At 50.8% G+C, this 19,249-nt stretch overlaps 1 protein-coding gene across 1 annotated transcript in view; it reads left to right on the top strand.

The window, feature by feature from the left end:
- The first annotated feature begins 4,424 nt into the window (after window positions 1–4,424).
- The window catches only part of Slc29a3 (solute carrier family 29 member 3), a 37,912-nt gene continuing 23,087 nt past the window's right edge, over window positions 4,425–19,249 (top strand). Inside the window, exons 1-2 of the mRNA XM_032888764.1 lie at window positions 4,425–4,514; window positions 6,579–6,877. Coding sequence (XP_032744655.1) covers window position 4,514; window positions 6,579–6,877 — 300 coding nt within the window. The 5' untranslated portion in view covers window positions 4,425–4,513. The remainder of the gene's footprint in view (window positions 4,515–6,578; window positions 6,878–19,249) is intronic.

The following is a 19,249-nucleotide window of genomic DNA, read 5'->3' as shown; positions in this document are numbered from 1 at the left end:
CTTGCCAAGTTGCTTTTGGTCATGATGTTTATCAAGCAATAGAAACCAAACAAGACTGCCTCCCTCTTTCCCTGAGTTCCCATCTCTGCTGGCGACATTTATGTTGACTTGACACAAGCTAGAGTTATCTGAAAAGAAGGAGCTTCCATTCAGAAAATGCCTCTATAAGATCCAGCCCTAAGGCATTTTCTTATTCATTGATGAGGGAGGACTCAGCCTGTGATGGGGGTGGAGGGGAGGGTGCCACCCCTGGACTGGTAGCCCTAAGTTCTATAAGGAAGCAGGCTGAGCAAGCCAGGCTGAGCAAGCCAGTAAGCAGCATCCCTTCATGGCCTTGCCTCAGCTCCTGCCTCCAGGTTCTTCCCTGTCTGAGTTTCAGTCCTGACCTCATTTGGTGATGGACTGTGATGTTGGAAGCATAAGGCAAATAAAGCACTGTCTTCTCAGGTTGCTCTGGTCATGTCATCTCATGCTTCGTGACAGCAGTGATAGCCCCAACTAGGACACCTCACTCTCCTCATCCCCTCCTCTTCCTTCTCTTCATGTGTGTAAGAACAAAGTCGCCAGAAGGCTGTTACAGATTCTTTCTCTGGTCTGACAATGCTCATGCTTCAGTGGTGACTATCGTAGGCACTCCTCAGCTGCAATGTCCCAGATAACCCCACAGTTGGAGTGCAAGCCTTTAGAACAGAAAGTATGGCTGCCCCATGCACAGACACTGATGGGGCCAGGACAACAACCCCAAACTAGGAGAGTAGGAGACCAGAAGCAGCCAAACAAAAAGACACCTCTTGCCCATAAGAGTTATTTTGAGTTAGTGTTGTGGTTTGCCCTGAAGTTATCTGTATTTTGATGCTAATTCCACTGCCCCAAGGACAGCTGCCAACTCAGGAGTCAGGTGACTTCACCGGGGCCTCCCCATTGAATTTGTAAAGTACAGGTGAAGGGCAGGTACAGGATAGAAGGAGACCTGTCATTGGAGGAGAAGGAAGGATGGGCGGGAGAGAAGTTTGAAGGAAGAGGAGGAGACAAAGGGAGAGAGGAAGAGACAGGAGGAAAAGAGGAGAGAGAAGCCGTGGCAGGACAAGATGGCAGGTGATGTTAAGATTCTGCTCTGTGTATTTACATGTTGTTATTAATGTTCTCAAGGGATGGATAGTACCGGCCTTTGTATGTTTAAGTGGGCAATTATATCTTACCAATTGGATCTAAGATTATTGTGTTGTGTGTTCTTTTATGTGAGGGTTTGAGTGTAGGAAAGTGTGCGGCTGGGCTGTGTTTCCGCCAAGATATCTAGCAGCTATCTTGGGCACCGAGGTGTAGACCTAGCAGGGTAAAAGACAACCATAACTTTTCTATTTTTATATTATTACAATAACAAGTTAGTTATTTTTTTGAGAAACTGAAGAGACATGGTGTGCTGGCTAGTTTTAGGTCAACTTGACAAAAGCTATAGTCATCTGCAGTCATCTGAGAGGAGGGACATTAATTAAGAAAATGTCTCCTAAGATAAGGCAAGCTGGTAGGGCATTTTCTCAATTAGTGATTGATGGGGAAGGCCCAGCCCACTGTGGGCGGTGCCATCCCTAGGCTAGTGATCCCAGATTCTATAAGAAAGCAGGCTGAGCGAGCCAGGAAACAGCGCTCCCCATGGCCTCTGCATCAGCTCCTGCCTCCAGGTTCCTGTCCTGCTTGGGTTCCAACTTCCTTGGTGGTGAACTGTGATAATAGAAGCCAAATTAACCCTTTGCTTTCCAAGTTTGCTTTGGTCACAGTGTTTCACCACAGTAACAGTGACCCTTACGAAGACACATGTTAGGAAAAGCTGTCCTTTGGTAGGAGAACTTTCTATCTATAAGGAAGGCCTCTTTGTGGAAGGTTGGCCCTCCATTCCCAGTGTACTGGTCAGTTTTTGTGAACTTAATACAAACCCAAACAGATCTGTAGAGGAACTCTTTTTTATTTTTTAAAGATTTATTCATTTATTATATATAAGTACACTGTAGTTGTCTTCAGACACATCAGAAGAGGGCATCAGAACACATTACAGATGATTGTGAGCCACCATGTGGTTGCTGGGATTTGAAATCAGGACCTCTGGAGGAGCAGTCAGTGCTCTTTTTTTTTTTTTTTTTTTCTTTTTTTTCGGAGCTGGGGGCCAAACCCAGGGCCTTGCGCTTGCTCTACCACTAGCTAAATCCCCAACCCTGCAGACAGTGCTCTTAACCACCGAGCTCCTGTAGAAGAACTCTTAGTTGAAAAATAACCACCATTAAATTGGCTCGTGGAGCATTTTCTTGATTAATGATTGATGTGGAGGGTCCAGTCCACTCTGGATGGTACCACCTCTGGACAGATGGTTTTCAATTGTTTAAGAAATAAGGCCGGGCACCAGGTGAGGTGGCACACACCATCACACCATTAATCCCAGCACTTGTAGGAGGCAGAGGTAGGTGGATTTCTGAGTTTGAGGCTAGCCCGGCCTACAGAGGGAGTTTCAGGATAGCCAGGATTACACAGAGAAACCCTCTCTCTCTCTCTCTCTCTCTCTCTCTCTCTCTCTCTCTCTCTCTCTCTCACACACACACACACACACACACACACACACAAAACTGAGCAAACCACCTACAGTAAGTCCTGTAAGCCTCAGTTTCTTCCTGGGGTCTTTCTTGCTTCCAGCTTCCTATCTTCAGTGAAGGTCTAAGATGAAATTAACCCTTTCCTTCCCGAGTCAGTTTTACTCAGGGTTTTATCACAAGGAAGGACACAGGGAGACAAGGAGAACTGCTCAGGCTACCTACTTGTTTGCTGGCGAGGTAACCCTTGCCCACTCTGCCCTGTAGGGGATGTACCCAGGGTCTGGAGCATGCTAACTTCTGGTCTCCCAGAGAGCTACATTCCAGTTCCCACTTGTTCCCCTTGCAGTTGAGGCTGATACTTAGGCTGTATTTTGAGATATATTCATTTCTCTGAGCCTTATCCATGTGTGTATGTGTATATAGGTAATGTATGTGTGTGCGTGGTTGTGTATACATATATAGGAGTGTGTATGAAAGTGTGCATGTGAGTGTGCGTGTATGTGTGTGTGTTGCACATTATTAAAGGCCTGTTGTTTTTCTTCTGTGTTTGATGTTAGGAATCCTTTGCCAACTAGGAACCATGATAGGTGAAGAAAATTCTAATTTTTTTCCTCCTCTCCACACTTATAAGAAGAAGCCTGTTCAGCACCAGTAAGTCCCCAGCTGGTTCCTGGGACTGGCCCACACCAGCCTTGCTTGTGTCCATGGTTTCTCTGGTCTAGCCCAGGACATCAGCCAACTCCTGCCTTGCCCCTTTCTATTCCCCTACTGTCTCTACCTCCTCGCCTCAGGTGATCTGTAAGGAAAGCCGGGTCTGTAGCTTATGGTTATCTTTCATATTAAAAACAAGTGTGTGTGTGTGTGTGTGTGTGTGTGTGTGTGTGTGTGTGTGTGTGCGCGCGCGCGCGCGCGCAGTTCTTTTGCCCACAAAAGCTACAGGAGGGCATAGAATCTTCTAGAGCAGGAGTTAAAAGCAGCTGAGCTACCCGACTAGGGTGCTGGGAACTGGACTCAGGTCCTTTGAAAGAATAGGACCCCACCCCCAACGCAGCCAGGGTCTCAAGGAGCCTGGGCTGACTTCAAACTCACTGTGTAGCTGAGGTGGGCCTGAACCCCAGATCTTCCCAAATGTGGGTAGTAGGTGAGCATCTCCATGCGCACGCCCCCTGCAGGTCAATGGAGGAAGAGTCTTGCTCCAGGTAGCCCTCAGTGGTAAAGGCTTGGTTAGAAAGGATCCCCAGACTTCTGTCCTCTTGGGTGTTTCTTTAGGTCCCCACTTTTTTTTTCTCAAAAAGAAAAGAAAACAAAGCAGGTCTGCTCCTTAATCCCCATTCTGCTCTGTCCTCCCCTCCGGAGCACGGGAGCCATCTTCAGCTCTCTCCTAAACTTAGATCTCAGATTCTCCCAAAAGTTTCTCTTCTGCAAGTTTAGCATCTGGATTGCCCCTCCACAGACATCTGCTTTGAGTGAGAGAGTTAGCCTCGCTCACTGCCACCAAATAGCTTCAAGCTCTCTCTGAGTCTCTCCACCTACGCTGGGACGCCAAGTTCATCTTGGCGACGCATCCTGCTATGGGAGTATTGAGGGAGGTCAGGGAGTGGTGGGGCACCCTAGGGATCGGGGCGGGGGGCAGGAAATTCTCCCAGGTCTCAAGCGGTGGAACTAACAGGGAGTCAGGGCAGGACCTGGCCCAGAGCCTCACTCTGCACTTTGTAATTGGACGCCAGCAATTACTGCCGTACGCCAGGCGGAGGCGCGCGTGGGGGGCGGGGCCCGGCGAGCGGAGTCAGCAAACCCGGAAGCGCGGGGTGGGGCGGGGCGAGCTGAGAAGGGGAGGGCGGGGCTGGGAGGGCAAGGGCGGAGCCCGGCCTGGGTGAACTCTGGTCGAAGTGGCCCGGCGCTTGGGACCTGGTGAAGGTAGCAGCGGCAGCGACAGTAAGTGCGGGTGCAGCGGCCCCCATGCTTGGCTGGGTCTCCCCTTCCCGAGGCTGAGCCTGGCCTCCCTGCCACACACTCTCTGGTCCTACGTGTGGGGACAGGTCAGCCCGAAGGATCCAGAAGGCTTTGCGGGTCTGGATCGGGTGCCACAGCTGCCTAGGCAGAGAGGACTTGTTTTAAGTACTGTCAGGCTCGCTCTTGGTCCCCAGCCTGTATCCTCAGGAGCCATCGAGGCATACGGGCTGGCCAGGCATGTTCTCAGTCTCCAGACTCCCACCCTTTCCAGCTCTGACTGGCCCTTACCCTAGGACCCCAGGACCCCAGGCAGGGGTAGGGGCAGCTTGGCTGGGGAAAGTTCTCGGCCTCCCCTCCTTTCTTTGTCTTTCTCTATTCATCCAAAGCCGCAGCTACCTTTTATAAAGAGTAATAAGGCTTCACTCAGTCCACTGCACCGCCCGTGACCTGGTTAGAGAAGATCCCTGGCAACTTCAGATGCTTGGTCAAGGCTGAATGGTCCTTGATGAGTAGACTCGGTAGCTGAGAAGGGACTTCGGCCCTGTGTGGATCTGGGTGACCCACGCTGAGCCGCTGAGCTGCTGAGCCCTGCACCCACCCTCGGAGCCTGAACTACATCTCCTTGCCAGTTCTCTGATGTTTCATGCCAGACCTCTGTAGCTCATGGTTATTTTTCATATTAAAAACATAAGTGTATATGTGTGTGTGGGTATGTAGTTTTGCCCACAAAAACTACAGGAGGGCATAGGAGCTCCCAGAGCAGGAGTTTAAAGCAGTTGAGCTACCTGACTAGGGTGCTGGGAACTGAACTCAGGTCCTTTGAAAGAACAAGTGCTCTTCACTCATGAGACAGACCTCCAGATTATGTCTACATTTTTTAAAAAACAGTAATTTTAAGCACGTTTGCATGGGGGCCCTGTCTAGTTTGATGGTCCTCTTTGGTCTCCATGTGAATTAAGGCTACAGAAGGGTCTGCTCAGCCTGACAGGACACTGTAAAACCTCTGGCCTGCCTGTGGCAGGGCACAGCTGCAGTAGTCAGGGATCTATTCATTCAGTAGTGCTGATGAGAGTCACTCTCCTTAGGACACCTCTGCTCATAACTTCTTGCTGCAGGAAACCTTCAGGAGGGAGGGCTGCAGGGATTTAGAACCAGCACATACAGTCATATTGCCAGATAATCTCTGGGGGGATGAGGCTGGGGAATCCCCAGGGGGGCATCCGGACAGCGCGACTGTATCATTTCATGCCACTGTGACCTCGCCAAGTGGCTTGAACTTTCTGAGGCTCGGCTGTCAAGGCTCACACACTGGGTGTCGCTGGCATTCTGAAGTCCTGCAGTTGTTTCTTTGTGAGATGGGGGTCTAACTTAGTCCAGGTTAGCCCTAAAGCTTACTATGGAGCAGGGCTGACCTTGAATCCTGATCTTCTTGCCTCCACCCCCAGAGTGTTACTGCATTGCCGATGTACATGCACTTGTGTGCCTTTATTCCTGGCCTAACTTGATTGAACCAGTAACATACATTCTTCAAATTCAAAAGGTACACACACATACACACACACACACACACACACACACACACACACACACACACACACACACACATATAAGAATTAACAGTGATGCTCCCTCCTGTCCCAGTCTCCTACAAAGACACCCACAGTTGGGAAAACCTCCATGTACCTTTTAGGTATGCTTGTTCCCATCAAGGGTTCTGATTTCTATGTAAATGCGTTTAGCCCAGGCTTGCCCTTCTGCACTGCTTGTCCTTGTCCACACTTGCAGTGATGTTCACACTGCCCTGGGTGTTGTCCTTGCATAATTGGAATGGCCTCTGAAGTCACTACGGTTCTCATAGCCTGTTCTTCTAGTTTGATTTTTGTCTTTCTTCCTGATCCCAAGACTGGAAGCTCTCCAGCCAGACTTTGGGGACAGGGTAGACCCAGCATGGACGAGGACAAGAGATGTCTTCTAGGCTACATCAGACCCCAGCCTTGCTACCTGCTCACTCACCTGGCCTATCTATATCTCTCTTTGCTCTCACAGTGGCCTTTGCCTCTGAGGACATTGCATACCACAGCTCAAATGCTGTCTACAGAGCCCCAAGCAACCGTCATGAAGCTGACCAGGAAGCCCTACTGGGAAAACCACTAGACTACCCAGCCCCAGGCCTGCAGAGGCCAGAGGACCGCTTCAATGGTGCCTATATCATCTTCTTCTGCCTGGGAATTGGCGGCCTACTACCCTGGAACTTTTTTGTCACTGCCAAAGAGTACTGGGCATTTAAACTCCGAAACTGCTCCAGCCCAGCCTCCGGGAAGGACCCAGAGGATGCAGACATCCTGGTAAGGGCTGTTTCCCTCACAAAGGGGAGGGGAGCAGGCAGTCCAGAGCCAGGCCATCCTTAGGGGTACTGGAGGGAGGCCATTTACAGGCTGAGAATCTGAGTGTTGATGCAGAGTGTGTGCACGAAGTAGGAAGAACCTACTAGGTCCTAGACACTGCATTGTGTGGTACCCAGGCCTTGTCTCATATCTCCTTAGGCTGACGGGATGGAGATGGGCAGACCCAACCCTTACTTCAGATTGCCTGTGGTTGTCCATGGTAGGAGGGTGGACATGATGGTTCTCTACACCGTGTGGTGGTGCATGTAAGAACAGTTGTGAACTTAGAGAAAATTCCAAACAGCAGTAGCTAAGACAAGGGAAGGTCATTTTTCTGTCACATTCAACTTAGGACAGGTGGGTTGCTTTGATACATGGAGCTCTTGCATTCAAGGTCACCTCATGGTCCACAATGGCTGTGGAGGCTCCAGCCATTACATCTTTAGGAAGAGAGAAAGGTGTAAGAATAATTCCTAGAAGTTGTACCTTCCGTCTCTTTACATACTATTGGGCCAAATTCAATCATGTGACTATCAACTACAGAGAAGACTGGGAAAGGTAATCTTTTTTGTGTGTCCTAGTGCTTAAAACCAAGACTTTACACAGGTTAACATGCCCTACACACACACACACACACACACACACACACACATACACACACATACACACACACACACACCTACATACACACACACACCTACACACACACACACACACCTACATACACACACACACACCTACACACACACACACACACACACACACACACACCTACATACACACACATACCACACACACACACAGACACACCTATACACAAACAGACATACCCATATATAGACACACATATACAGACACACACATATACAGACAGACACACACACCTACTTACAAACACACACACACCTACATACATACACACATACCACACACAGAAACACACATATACAGACAGACACACACACACACACACACACACACACACACACACACACACACACGGCTGTCAAATATAGTCACTAAGCATAGTTTTGTAACATCCTTGCTATGTGGAGGCCGGATAGCTAGGGGAGACAGAGTGAACCAGTCTGTTTACTGTGGCTGGGGTCAGAGTCCCACAGGTCAGTTAGGCTGCGATCATTCTGAAGAACAGAAGATTATTTGGGCTCTTAGTTGTGGCTTCAGGTTGAGGGGCTGTGTCTGGTGATAGCTCTCTTGTTAGTAGCATCTTTCAGGTGGCACAAGGCATCTTGTGATGAGGGAAGACGAAGATGAGTGCATGTGGGCCTGGTCCCCTCTGTCTTCTCATAAAGCCACCAGGATTCACTGGGGGTGGGGGTGGGGGGCTCTACCCTCCATGACTAACCACAATCCCCTCTAGACGTCATAGTTGGATTCAGTTTCCATCCTCTTAATTCATCCTGGTGGGGAGTGTATTTCTGTAAAGAAAAGTTTGGGGGACACTCGGTTCATATGCCAACTATAACCCAGGGGGTGCAGAGCCCGGGGGACACTCTCAGGTCACTGTGGTCTGGAGCAGGTGGGTCTGAAGGGTAAGCAGGAATCACCCCAGGAAGGAGGTACTGACTTCAGAGTCCTTGGTTTTCTTTCCCTGCTCTGAGGATACAGATCATCCACAGGTCACCATGGCAACCTTCCCTCCCTGATGGCCATGGCCGTGGTGTGGCTATCAGCCCAAAGGAAAGCCACACCATTATAGGGGCCAAGGTAAAGACCTAGTTTGGGAGGAGGGCTCAGAGGAGCATGAATGCACCGGGTGAAGGGCTCTGTCAAGAGTGGTTCAGCGGTGGCCCGGGGACAGAGCTGGCTTGTAAGCACAGGAGGCTAACACTCTTGAGCTATGCTTCCCTCCTCCACGGGAACCTCAGGGACAAGAAGGGATGTGTTAGCAGACCCCAGCCGACCCTCCATTAGCCCCAGAGGTGGGCTCACTTTGCTTTCTTTGGAAGCACCCCTGAGTCCTTGACCAGCTGTCCAGAACGTGGCTTAGTTTTGTGTGGGGAAAGTCACACAGTGACCGATACCTGTGAACGTCACTCCAGGGCCTCACCTCACACGGGCCTGAATCATTCGCTTCCAGAACTCCCCAGGACACCTAGCCCAGGGATTCTGACCGATCTAGCTAAAATCCAGGGCCGTTGGTTTCACATGACCAAGCATGTCCCTCACCCCGCCCTTATCGTTCTGACGAGCGGGAGGGGGCTGCTTCTGCACGCCTATGGATTCATAGGCAGCTCCAGGGACTGCAAAGGTTGTCACTGCATATGTGCACCTGAGGAGCACCAGGAACAGACTACTGTGACTTAGAGTACCACTGCCCCCGTGTGGGACTATGGGACTGGGGCCTGCCTAAGAACACGTTGGAGAAAGGCCCTGTTCCATCCCGATCCTGGAGTCAGGGTTTGCTTATTCACATGACAATGAGGTCCATTCTTCCATGTCACGGGATAAGGCCCGGCACCACTCCCACCCCCCGCCCCCCGCCCCCCAGATATTGTGTAAGCAGCCTCTCTGGCAAGCTTTGGGACTGGTCCCATTCTTTTATGGACTAAGGACACAAGCCATCCAGCTCTCTGCAGGCCTCTGGGACTGACAGCACTTCCTCCAGACCCTCTCTGCCTGTCTGTCCATCTGTCTGTCTCCCTGTCCGTCCATCTGCCTGTCTCCCCAGGCCAGGGTGCTTGCAGTCCTTCCCAGCTGCAAGCACTTAGCGTTCCAGGTCCTGCTAGGATACTTTATTGCCGCTCTTAAGCACTGGCAGGTGCAGGCATATAGTACCTGCCTGCTGCCCGCAGCTCCTGGCTCTTGGCATCAGAGATGAGAGACCTGTCACCCCTCGATTCATGGGCCAGGCTGGGGGAGCAGGCGTGCTGCGGGCCTTTCTGCCTTCGACGGGGCTGTTTTTCTCTGCCTCCTCATCTGTGGCCCCCGTTGCTACCCATCTCCCCCCTGCTCTCTCCCCATCTTGCTGATGGCCCCGCTCTGCCCTGTGTCCTGAGGGCCACTAGAGAGGAGGGTAGACAGCCTGTTCCTCTTCAGCCTCCCTCCATCGTGTTGCTAGGATGGAGGAATCTGGCCTGATAGGAATGTTGGCAGCCTTCCCCCATGCGCTGTCATCACCACGTTGTCCTCACTTTCGGGCCCATCTCCCGTCCCAGGCTCATTTCCTTCTGCCTACAGCAGGTCTGGAGATGGTTTAGAAAGCGCACTGCCTTCCCTACCCTCTTCTCTTTGTTCTTGAGAGAATGAGAACCTCAGATTAAGCCAATGGGGTGGAGGGTGGGGCTGGGGAGTTTGGGGTATTCACCCTGGACCAAAACCATCAGAGCACCAGTAGACCAATTGCCGTGAAAGGGTAGCTCGGGGTGGGGTGTCAGGGGGGTGATGCTGTGTGGGTTCTGGTCTCCTAGACTTACCAGACAATCCAAGGTGTCTCTTACAGCCCTGAAAGATCTGAGAGACCTCTTAAAAGAGACAGAAAGCCAGAAGCTCTGAGGGGTTAAGCAACCTGCCCAGGATCACACAGCAAGTCAGGGCTGGAGAGAATAGCAGTGGGAAATCTGGGTGGGTGGATGATCACAGACTGGACTGGACACACCCTGAGAGTGCTGCGGATGAGTCTGCTGCCTTCTCACTTGACTTTGAAGCCCAAGGGACCTGAGCCCCGCCCTTGGGCTCTGCCCCTGGTGCCAGGCTGTCAGTGTCCTTTATTAGCATCCTAACTGCTATGTCTGAGGCTGTGTGTCCATGTCTGTCTGTGATTGTGTGTCTGTGTGTGTGTGTGACTGTGTGTCCGTCTATGTGTATGTGTTATGTGCTGTATGTATCTGTGTGTGTGACTGTGTGTGTCTATGTGCTGTCTGTGTGTATGTGTCTGCGTGTGTGTCCTTGTGTATGACTGTGTCTGTATGTGCGTATGTGTCTATGTGTATGTGTGTCTGTGTGTGTATCTGACTGTGTATGTATGTGTGTGTCTGAGTATGTCTATGTATGTATGTGTCTGCGTGTGTATGTCTGTGCATCGTGTGTGTGTGTGTGTGTATGTGTGAGTGGTCCTTCCTGCTGGGAGGACTCCTCTGCTGCTCTAGCCCCTGCTGCAGCCTAGATGGGCTCTCCTAGGCCAAGAACAGCAAAACCAGTCCCCCTCTGCCCCAGATGGGAGAGCAACAGTTCAATTCCGTGGGTGTTCCCTGAGAACCTCCAGGCCCTCTCTAGATCACAGGTTTACCTCTGTGCCCTCAGAACCCTGGTGCTTCTCCATCAGGGTCTCCCCAGGAAATGCAGGGTGCTGAGCTAAGCTTGGGTGAGCCTGGCCCAGCCTCCCTAGACATCAAGGGATGTAGCATTCAGATGACCGGCAGGGTTGTCTTCTCACTGCGCTGTCAGCCCTCAGGAAGTACACTGGGAAGCATCTGGTTGGTGTTAGACATATGGCAATATGCCACAAGGATGTCTGGCATGGGTTATCACGTGGTCTAGGAGGAAAGTTTATCCTGATCTAAGGGAGGGAAACAGATCTGGGGTCACTGTGGCCGGCCCACCTTTCAGACAGGTTGGTATGGATGTTAAATGAGTCTTCTCCATAGGCAAGACCAAATTTACCTGGTTCATCAGGTGGGGGTACAGGGGCTCCCATTCCAGTATTTACAAACCACTGGTCCTGCTCCAACTGCCTAGCTACAGGGCAGTACTGCCCAGGAGCTGCCCATATAATTAAGGGCAGGCATTCCACTCCAGGGTTAAAAGGAACCAGGATGAACTGACTTCAAAAAGAGGAACTGGAGGATGGGCTAGCAGAGGGCTTGTTGGAGATCTGCTGACTGAGCCCCCGCGGTGCTGCTTGTACCCACCCACGCTGTGACTTACCACCCATAATCCATAGAATACCCTCACGGATTAGTGTTTTGTCCCCAATTTCCAGATGGGAAAACTGAGGCTCCCAGGTTTGAGATACGAGCCCAAGGTCATTTGCTAGCAAGTGACAGAACTGAGCTGTAGACCAAGCTTGAGCCCCTGTCATAATCACTGTGTCCCTAACTGCCCCTGTCCCACCACAGTGGAGTCACCAAGAAGTTGCTATAAACTACCCACCCACTGGGTTCTGACTCACACATGTCCAGCTTTGTAGCGGGGGGAAAAAAATCAAGATCAAAGTCAAACGGCACTTAGTGGGGCAAAAAGCCATTACCACTAAATGGGCTATGCTATAGCGCCAGAGACTGCAGGGAGCCTCCCCAACGAATTTCCAGTGTAAGTCGAGTCTGAGAACCTGGCAGTGAATGGCAAACCTCTTTTTCCTGGTTGGAGAACTAGATCAATCTACCTGGGAGTCCAAGGAATGACCTCTGTATAGTAGAACGTCTAGGAGTCCTGACGGGACCCTTCCGTAGCAAGGGGGCTGGGGCTGGGTACCAGGGGCTGGAAGCTTGAAGCTGGGGGAGGCGTGGCTAATGTAAGTGCATTGAGCTTAGCTGATTCTTCAGTGTATCTATGTTGTCTCCAAGCTACATGTCAGCCAGAGATGATCTTAACCCTGTCTCAGAGATGAGACATGAGTGGGACTGGAGAGTCTACTAAGTGTGGCTAGGGAGACGGTTGCATAGTCCTCTTCCTCTTTCCAGGGCTTAAAGACAGAACCAGTGAGGCCTAGGGAGCCTCAGGATAAGTGCTGTCTAAGGGGAACAAAAAGCAAGATCATGGGAAACCCTGAGAAAAGAAGGGGTTCCCTGGTTTCTTGCTTTCTATGAACCTCTGTGAGGCTTGGACAGGCCCAGGGACCTTCCCTTTGTGAAGAAGTGAGAAGAGTTTGGGATCCTTTGTATCATTGGTTCACTGTACCTGGGAGAAAGCAGGGCCTGCACTGCCTCCTGGTTCCGTAGGGCAGCTGGGAGAACCCAGTCTGCTGTGTGACAAGGATGCAGCGTGCTCTGTGGCCCTAGATCTCTGAGGCAGTGGCATGAACTCGGTGCTCTGAAACCATGAGGAAGAAGGTCTGACATTTTTACCACTTCAGTGTGTCCAGAGGCCTTCACCGAAGCAGGTCACACAGCAGCCTCTTCTGAGCCTTTGCCTAGGTTCTCCGAGTCAGCCACTCCGAGTCAGACATCCTGCACCAGGCAGAGCCTTCATAAGCATGGTCTCCTGGCCCTTTGCGACTGACGTGTAGTAGTTCTGCAGGAAACATCACCCAGACTGAGCAGACACAGGAAGTTACTCCCAAGAACACATACGTGTGACAACTGGGGCTAAGCCAAGGATACTGTATGTCATCACTGCCTTTAACTCCCCTGCCCTCCGTGTCTGCATTTTTAATGCTTCCACTTCTTTTTGACTGTAATATTCACTTCACCTGGTGAAGCCAATTTATGCACCAAAGCTGCCTTTCTGGGACATTCTGTCTATGTGTAAAAATGTAGCAACCCATTCAACCTAGTATGGCGGGGTAGACCCATGTGTAATCCCAGGTACTTAGGAGGCAGAGGCAAGTTCAAGGCCCATCTGGGTAACTTAGTGAGACCCTGCCTTAAAAGAAAAAGCAAAAAGAGGACGGGGAAGTGAACCCGGTGATAGAATATTTGCCTAGTGTGTGAGCAGTCCTAGGTCTGATCCCCAGTACATTAAGCCATTGAACAAGTAAAGCTCTTCTGTGCATACCGGTGTGAGGGGCAGGGTATAGTGGTGTATGTTAGGCAGGATGGATATAGTCTGCCCTTGGATTTGATCCTGGGCCAGTGTCCTTGGAGACTTTGGGGAATGGAGATGGCACTTAGCTGGGGGTATTTACTAAGTTAGCAGGAGCAGGACTATGTAGTTGGAGCTAATGGAGAGATAGCTCAGAGGTTAAAAACACTCGATACTCTTACAGAGGACCCAAGTTCAATTCCCACATGGTGGGTCACAACCATCTGTAAGTCCAGTTCTGGAGAATCCAATGCCCTCTTCTGGCCTCTGTGGATACCAGGAATGCATGTGGCGTGCTCTCTCTCTCTCTCTCTCTCTCTCTCTCTCTCTCTCTCTCTCTCTCTCTCTCTCTCTCTCTCAGCATAAATACTTAAAAAACTTTTTTTTTTTTTTGTTAAAGGCAAAAAGAGGCAGGTCAGAGGAAAGGGCCCCAGAAAATGGTGCATTGGTAAATGTCTTAGTTTGGGTTTTACTGGTGTGAACAGACACCATGACCAAGGCAACTCTTATAAAGGACAACATTTAATTGGGGCCGGCTTACAGGTTCTGAGGTTCAATCTATATCATCATGGTGGGAACATGGCAGCATCCAGGCAGGCATGGTGAGGAAGGAGCTGAGAGTTCTACATCTTATCCAAAGGCAAACAGGAGGAGACTGGCTTCTAGCCAGCTAGGTCGAGGGTCTTAAATCCCATGCCCACGGTGACACACTTCCTCCAACAAAGCCACACCTCCTCAGTGCCACTCTCTGAGCCAAGCATATTCAAAGCACCACAGTAAGAAAGGCAGGTGGTAGAAAGAAAATGAAGATGGAACTCTGGCCTGGACCCATCCCATTGCTTCCTAGATGTCACAGACTGTGGCCTACAATGGAAGACGCCTCCTGCCTTTGCGAGGTGTGAGGACCATGTGTCCTCTGCTCACAGAGGGGTTGGAGTATGTGAGGAACTTGCTGGTGGCTGCTCAGATGAATAAGGCTGCGGCCCACATCAGGGTCAGGTAGGGTACCTGGCGTCTGTTTAACTCCTAGCCCTACCTGCAGTCTCACCTCCCAAGGTGCAGATGTGGCCAGCTGTCAGGGGGACCAGACCTGTAGGACTGTTCCCAGTATAGGGACACTAATGTCCTATAGATAGGCAGATTTCTTGACATGGATTTCTTCCCAAATGGAAGAGGGGTAGTCTGTGTGGTTGTGAACTTTTTAAAACTCCAATCCTAAGCAGTGAAGTGTGAGTGTTACCCCTCACCCTTCACACACTCCAAAGTGAACTAAGGCACCTTCCTGAGCCCAGCCGCTGCTCAAAAGGAGATAGCGGTGGTCAGTAGGCTGCAAGGGCTTAGCTATCAGCCACAGAGTGTGGATAGGTGGCCATCAGGCATAGGGGTCAGCTGCCCCACTCCATGCTGGCTACCCACTGCTGCCTGTGTGGATGGCTGCTGTAAGCCATTTGTAAAAACCCAGAACCAAAACCGAGCCATTTTTAAGTTCCCCTGTCTACCCTCTGTCACCAACCACAGTCCAGCCAGCATGTGGTTCCCGGTGTGTAACACCTGTGGTGCCCTCTCAGTCCAGCTCCTCCCCTTCACGAGGAGCTGTCAGTCACAGCTCTGGCTCCACTGCAGCTCTCCCTCCCTCTTACCTCTTTCCCCTGTTCACCATCCCTGTCCGGCCTGTACTGTCAACCAGGTTCTCCATCCCTTCCTGTCCCCTCCTCTGTCTGTCTGTCTGTCTGCCTTCCATGTATATCTTTAGACTCTAGAGACAATCTTCCCAGCATGACAGCCTGGGCCCTGGCGGTGGATGTCTTTTTAAGATGGTTGATTGATTGTTGTCAGTAAACTGAGAGCAAGGCTGACTAGAGGTTTTGCACAAACTCAAAGTACTTCTTTGTTTTTAAAGATTTATTTACCTATTTATTTTATTTATACGAGTACACCATAATTGTCCTCAGACACACCAGAAGAGGGCATCGGATCCCATTACAGATGGTTGTGAACCACCATGTGGTTGCTGGGAATTGAACTCGGGACCTCTGGAAGAGCAGTCGGTGCTCTTCACCGCTGAGCCATCTCTCCAGCCCCAAAGTACCTTTCTTAAGGGCAGTCCTTGGCTGAGAAAGTTCTGTAGGGACAGTGGAGGGCCTGGGTTTCCATTAGATTGTCAGTGGTTTGTGTGTGTGTGTGTGTGTGTGTGTGTGTGTGTGTGTGTGTGTGTGTGTGTGTGTGTGTGTCTGCGGCGTGCTTATCTGTCTATCTGTCCATCTGAATCTGTGTGTCTATGTGTGTGTGTGTCTGTGTGTGTGTTTTATCTATCTGTCCATCTGAATCTATGTGTGTATGTGTGTGTATGTGTCTCTGTGTGTCTATGTGCCTGTGTGTGAGTGAGTATGTCTTGTGTGTATCTGTGTGAGTGTATGTGTCTGTATGTGTGTATGTGTCTGTGTATGGGTATGTGTGTGTCTGCCGTGTATGAGTGTGTGTCTGTGTGTGAGAGTGTATCTGTGTGAGTATATGAATGTGTGTGTGTTTGTGTCTATGTGTGAGTGTGTCTGAGTGTGTCTGTGTGTGAGTGTGTATGTGTATGTATGAATGTGTGTATGTCTATGAGTATGTGTGTGTCTGTGTGTGAATGTATGTATGTATGTCTATGAGTATGTGTGTGTGTCTGTGTGTGAGTGTGTGTGAATGAGTGTGCACATGTGTATGCACACCTGAATTTGGTCACAACCTGTAGCTTTGACCCCACATGAATATTATGAGAAGCTTGTTACCACAATGGAAACACTGTGTGTGTAGGAGGAAGCACCTGGCAGGGCTAGCATAGAGGCCCTGAACAGTGATGTCTCAGGCATGGCCCTTGTCCCTCACTGATACATGGGCCCCACCTCGGATCTATAGAAGCTGCCCTGTGCAGACATGATTAGATGGGTCATAGAGGTTTTCTAAGAAAGTCACCTTCCTATGTCCTCATGGCTTAGGAGGCAGAGAGACAAGCAGACTTGAACATTCCTGGTGACTGTAGTGTGTGTGTGTGTGTGTGTGTGTGTGTGTGTGTGTGTGTCCTTTTTCTCTGACCCTTTCTGCCTCCCGAGTGCTGGGATTTAAGGCCTGCACCACCACTACCTGGTTTATTTCTTTACTCTTAAAAGATGGGCATGAAACTCTTCTCACTTCTGTGGCCTCCCACAGAAGGCTGGCTGTTTCTGCTGTAAGAGGAATAGAAAGAGGAACAGGACAGATGCTGGCTTGTCCTACTGGGGCCTAGAGAAAGCTTGGCAGGGGCGGGGTGGGTGGGTAGAAAGAACAGTGCTGTTTTACTCCTCCTCCTGAAGTAGGAGGACCATGGTTTGGGAGAGCCAGTTGGTTTCTGTGTTTCACCCTTATTAGTGAATAAGAGTTTCATGCCCATCTTTAAGAGTAAAGAAATAAGCCAGGTAGCGGTGGTGCAGGCCTTAAATCCCAGCACTCGGGAGGCAGAGGCAGGTGGATCTCTGAGTTTGAGGCCAGCCTGGTCTACAGTATAAGTTCCAAGACAGCCAGGGCTACACAGAGAAACCTCGTTTTGAAAAACAAAAACAAGCAAACAAGCAAAAAAGGAGGGAAGAGAAGTGGGCCGGTGAGATGAGGACCTGAGGTCAGATTCCCAGCACCCACATAGCAAAGCCCACACAAGCAGTTTGTGTGTGGAACCAGAGCCTTGAGGGTTAGAGATGAGAGAATCCATGGTGCTTGCTGGCCAGTCTAGCCAAGGCTGTGAGCTCCAGGTTCTGTGGGAGACCCTGACTCAAAAATAAAATGGACGGGGTTGGGGATTTAGCTCAGTGGTAGAGCGCTTGCCTAGCAAGCACAAGGCCCTGGGTTCGATCCTCAGCTCCGAAAAAAAAAAAAAAAAAAAAAAAACAAAAATAAAATGGACACCTCACACTGACCTCTGACCTTCACACTCACAAATACATACATGTATAAGAACACATACCATCCATGTGTGTATATATGCATAAAATGAGATGAGACCTGGCTGCATATGAAACCATCCTGTGAGGCCCAGAGATCAAATACTTGAGGCTTCCCGGGCCCCAGGAGACTCAGTAAGGCTACTGTCTTAGGCAGGGATGACAGGAGGGACTACATCCCTGTGTTTACAGAAGGATGAGGGCCACCCTTGGCCCTGGACTGTCTCTAGCTTGCCTATGTTGGTGGTACAGGCCTGGGTGTACAGGGTTGGGAGATATGTGTGGATACCAAAAGATGGAGCAGACATTTCTCTCAACCCCACAGCCTGTCAAGCTGGGAGGCTAAAGCCAAGGCTCCAGGGAAGAGCATTCCTAACATCTTGCAGCCTCTGGGGACTTTGGACCCTTCCCCCGACTTGTGTGCCCAGCCTCTCTTTTTAATGTGTGTCCCGTGACTTCAAAATGGAGCTCACCCCACCCGCCTCATTCTAGCCAGATCCAAGACTTCCTTTCCAAATCAGCGCTCACCCCAGGGCTGTGAGACTAACTTAGGCTCAGAGCAGGGCTCCTGGACCCACGGTGGAAGCAGATGATGCCAAAAGTACGAGGTTAGAGATGACCTGGCTGTGTGGACCCTGGGGCCCGATGCAGGAACAGTCAGTCTCCCGGGGCGGCCTGGAAGGGAAGGCAGACAGAGCTCCCTACAGGGAGAGAAGCACCAAGACTGACTTTCTAGGAGTCCTAAGGAAAAGGAAGTAAGGACCTGGTTGGGGGAAGGGCAGTGAGATCAGAGTACCTCAGGAAGGAAGAACCAGCCAGCCCTGAAGGAAAGAGAAATTGCTGTCCAGTCAGGCAGTCTTGTGCAATGTGCGGCATAGGGAAGAGAGCCGGTGCTTCCTTCTGGCAGGGAGGTGAAAAGGGAGTGCTCCCTTAGGGTAGGGAGGGAAGGAGGGGTGCTCCTGACTCTATGCAGTCAGGGGGAAAGTATCCTTAGCACAAGATAGTAGCCCAAGATAGCCCAAGGAGTCAAGATAGTAGCCCAAGATAGCCCAAGGAGTCAAGGGATCCAGGGCTGAGGGAACCATTTGATGGGGGTTCCCCATCCTTGGGACCTATGGTGCCTCAGTGTAGCTGGCTGCAGTTTTTTGAGTCTTCCCTATCTGATTCCAACTCAAGCTTGTTCTATCCCTTGGACCCCCCATCCCATTCCCCCACTTGGAAGTGGCACAGCCTCCAAGCTTCGCCATGCCCCAGGCCCATGTCCCCTACATGGGACCTCAGGCGCACAGGCAGCCACCGTCTTCCCTCTGTTTACCTCTCACCTCGTTCAGACGGGGAGTGGACTGTTCCAGCATGTGGGCGCATCCTTAACTTCCCAGGCCATGGAATCAGGCAGCTGAAGGCAGGAGCCTGCATGGCCGGCTGTTCTCGGCTGCAGCCCGCTCACTGCTGCTAATTTCATGGCCCTGTGATCCAGGTAACGCTCTGCCGCCCTGAGCTACCGTCCCCGGGCTGGAATCACTTTCTTTACCCTGCAGGAGCCCAGCTGCCTCCTCCACTGCAGACTGGAGGTGGGGGCCACACAGAACTGTTCAGTGACAGTAGCTTCAGACTCTGAGGCTCGTGACTAATGTACTCTGCTTATATCAAAGCGCCCAAATGGCATTCTGAGGAGAGA

Source organism: Rattus rattus, chromosome 18 (genome assembly GCF_011064425.1).
Source record: "Rattus rattus isolate New Zealand chromosome 18, Rrattus_CSIRO_v1, whole genome shotgun sequence".
Lineage (NCBI taxonomy): Eukaryota > Metazoa > Chordata > Mammalia > Rodentia > Muridae > Rattus > Rattus rattus.
The sequence above is the reverse complement of the archived record's forward strand: the minus strand, read 5'-3'. Positions and strand labels throughout refer to the sequence as shown.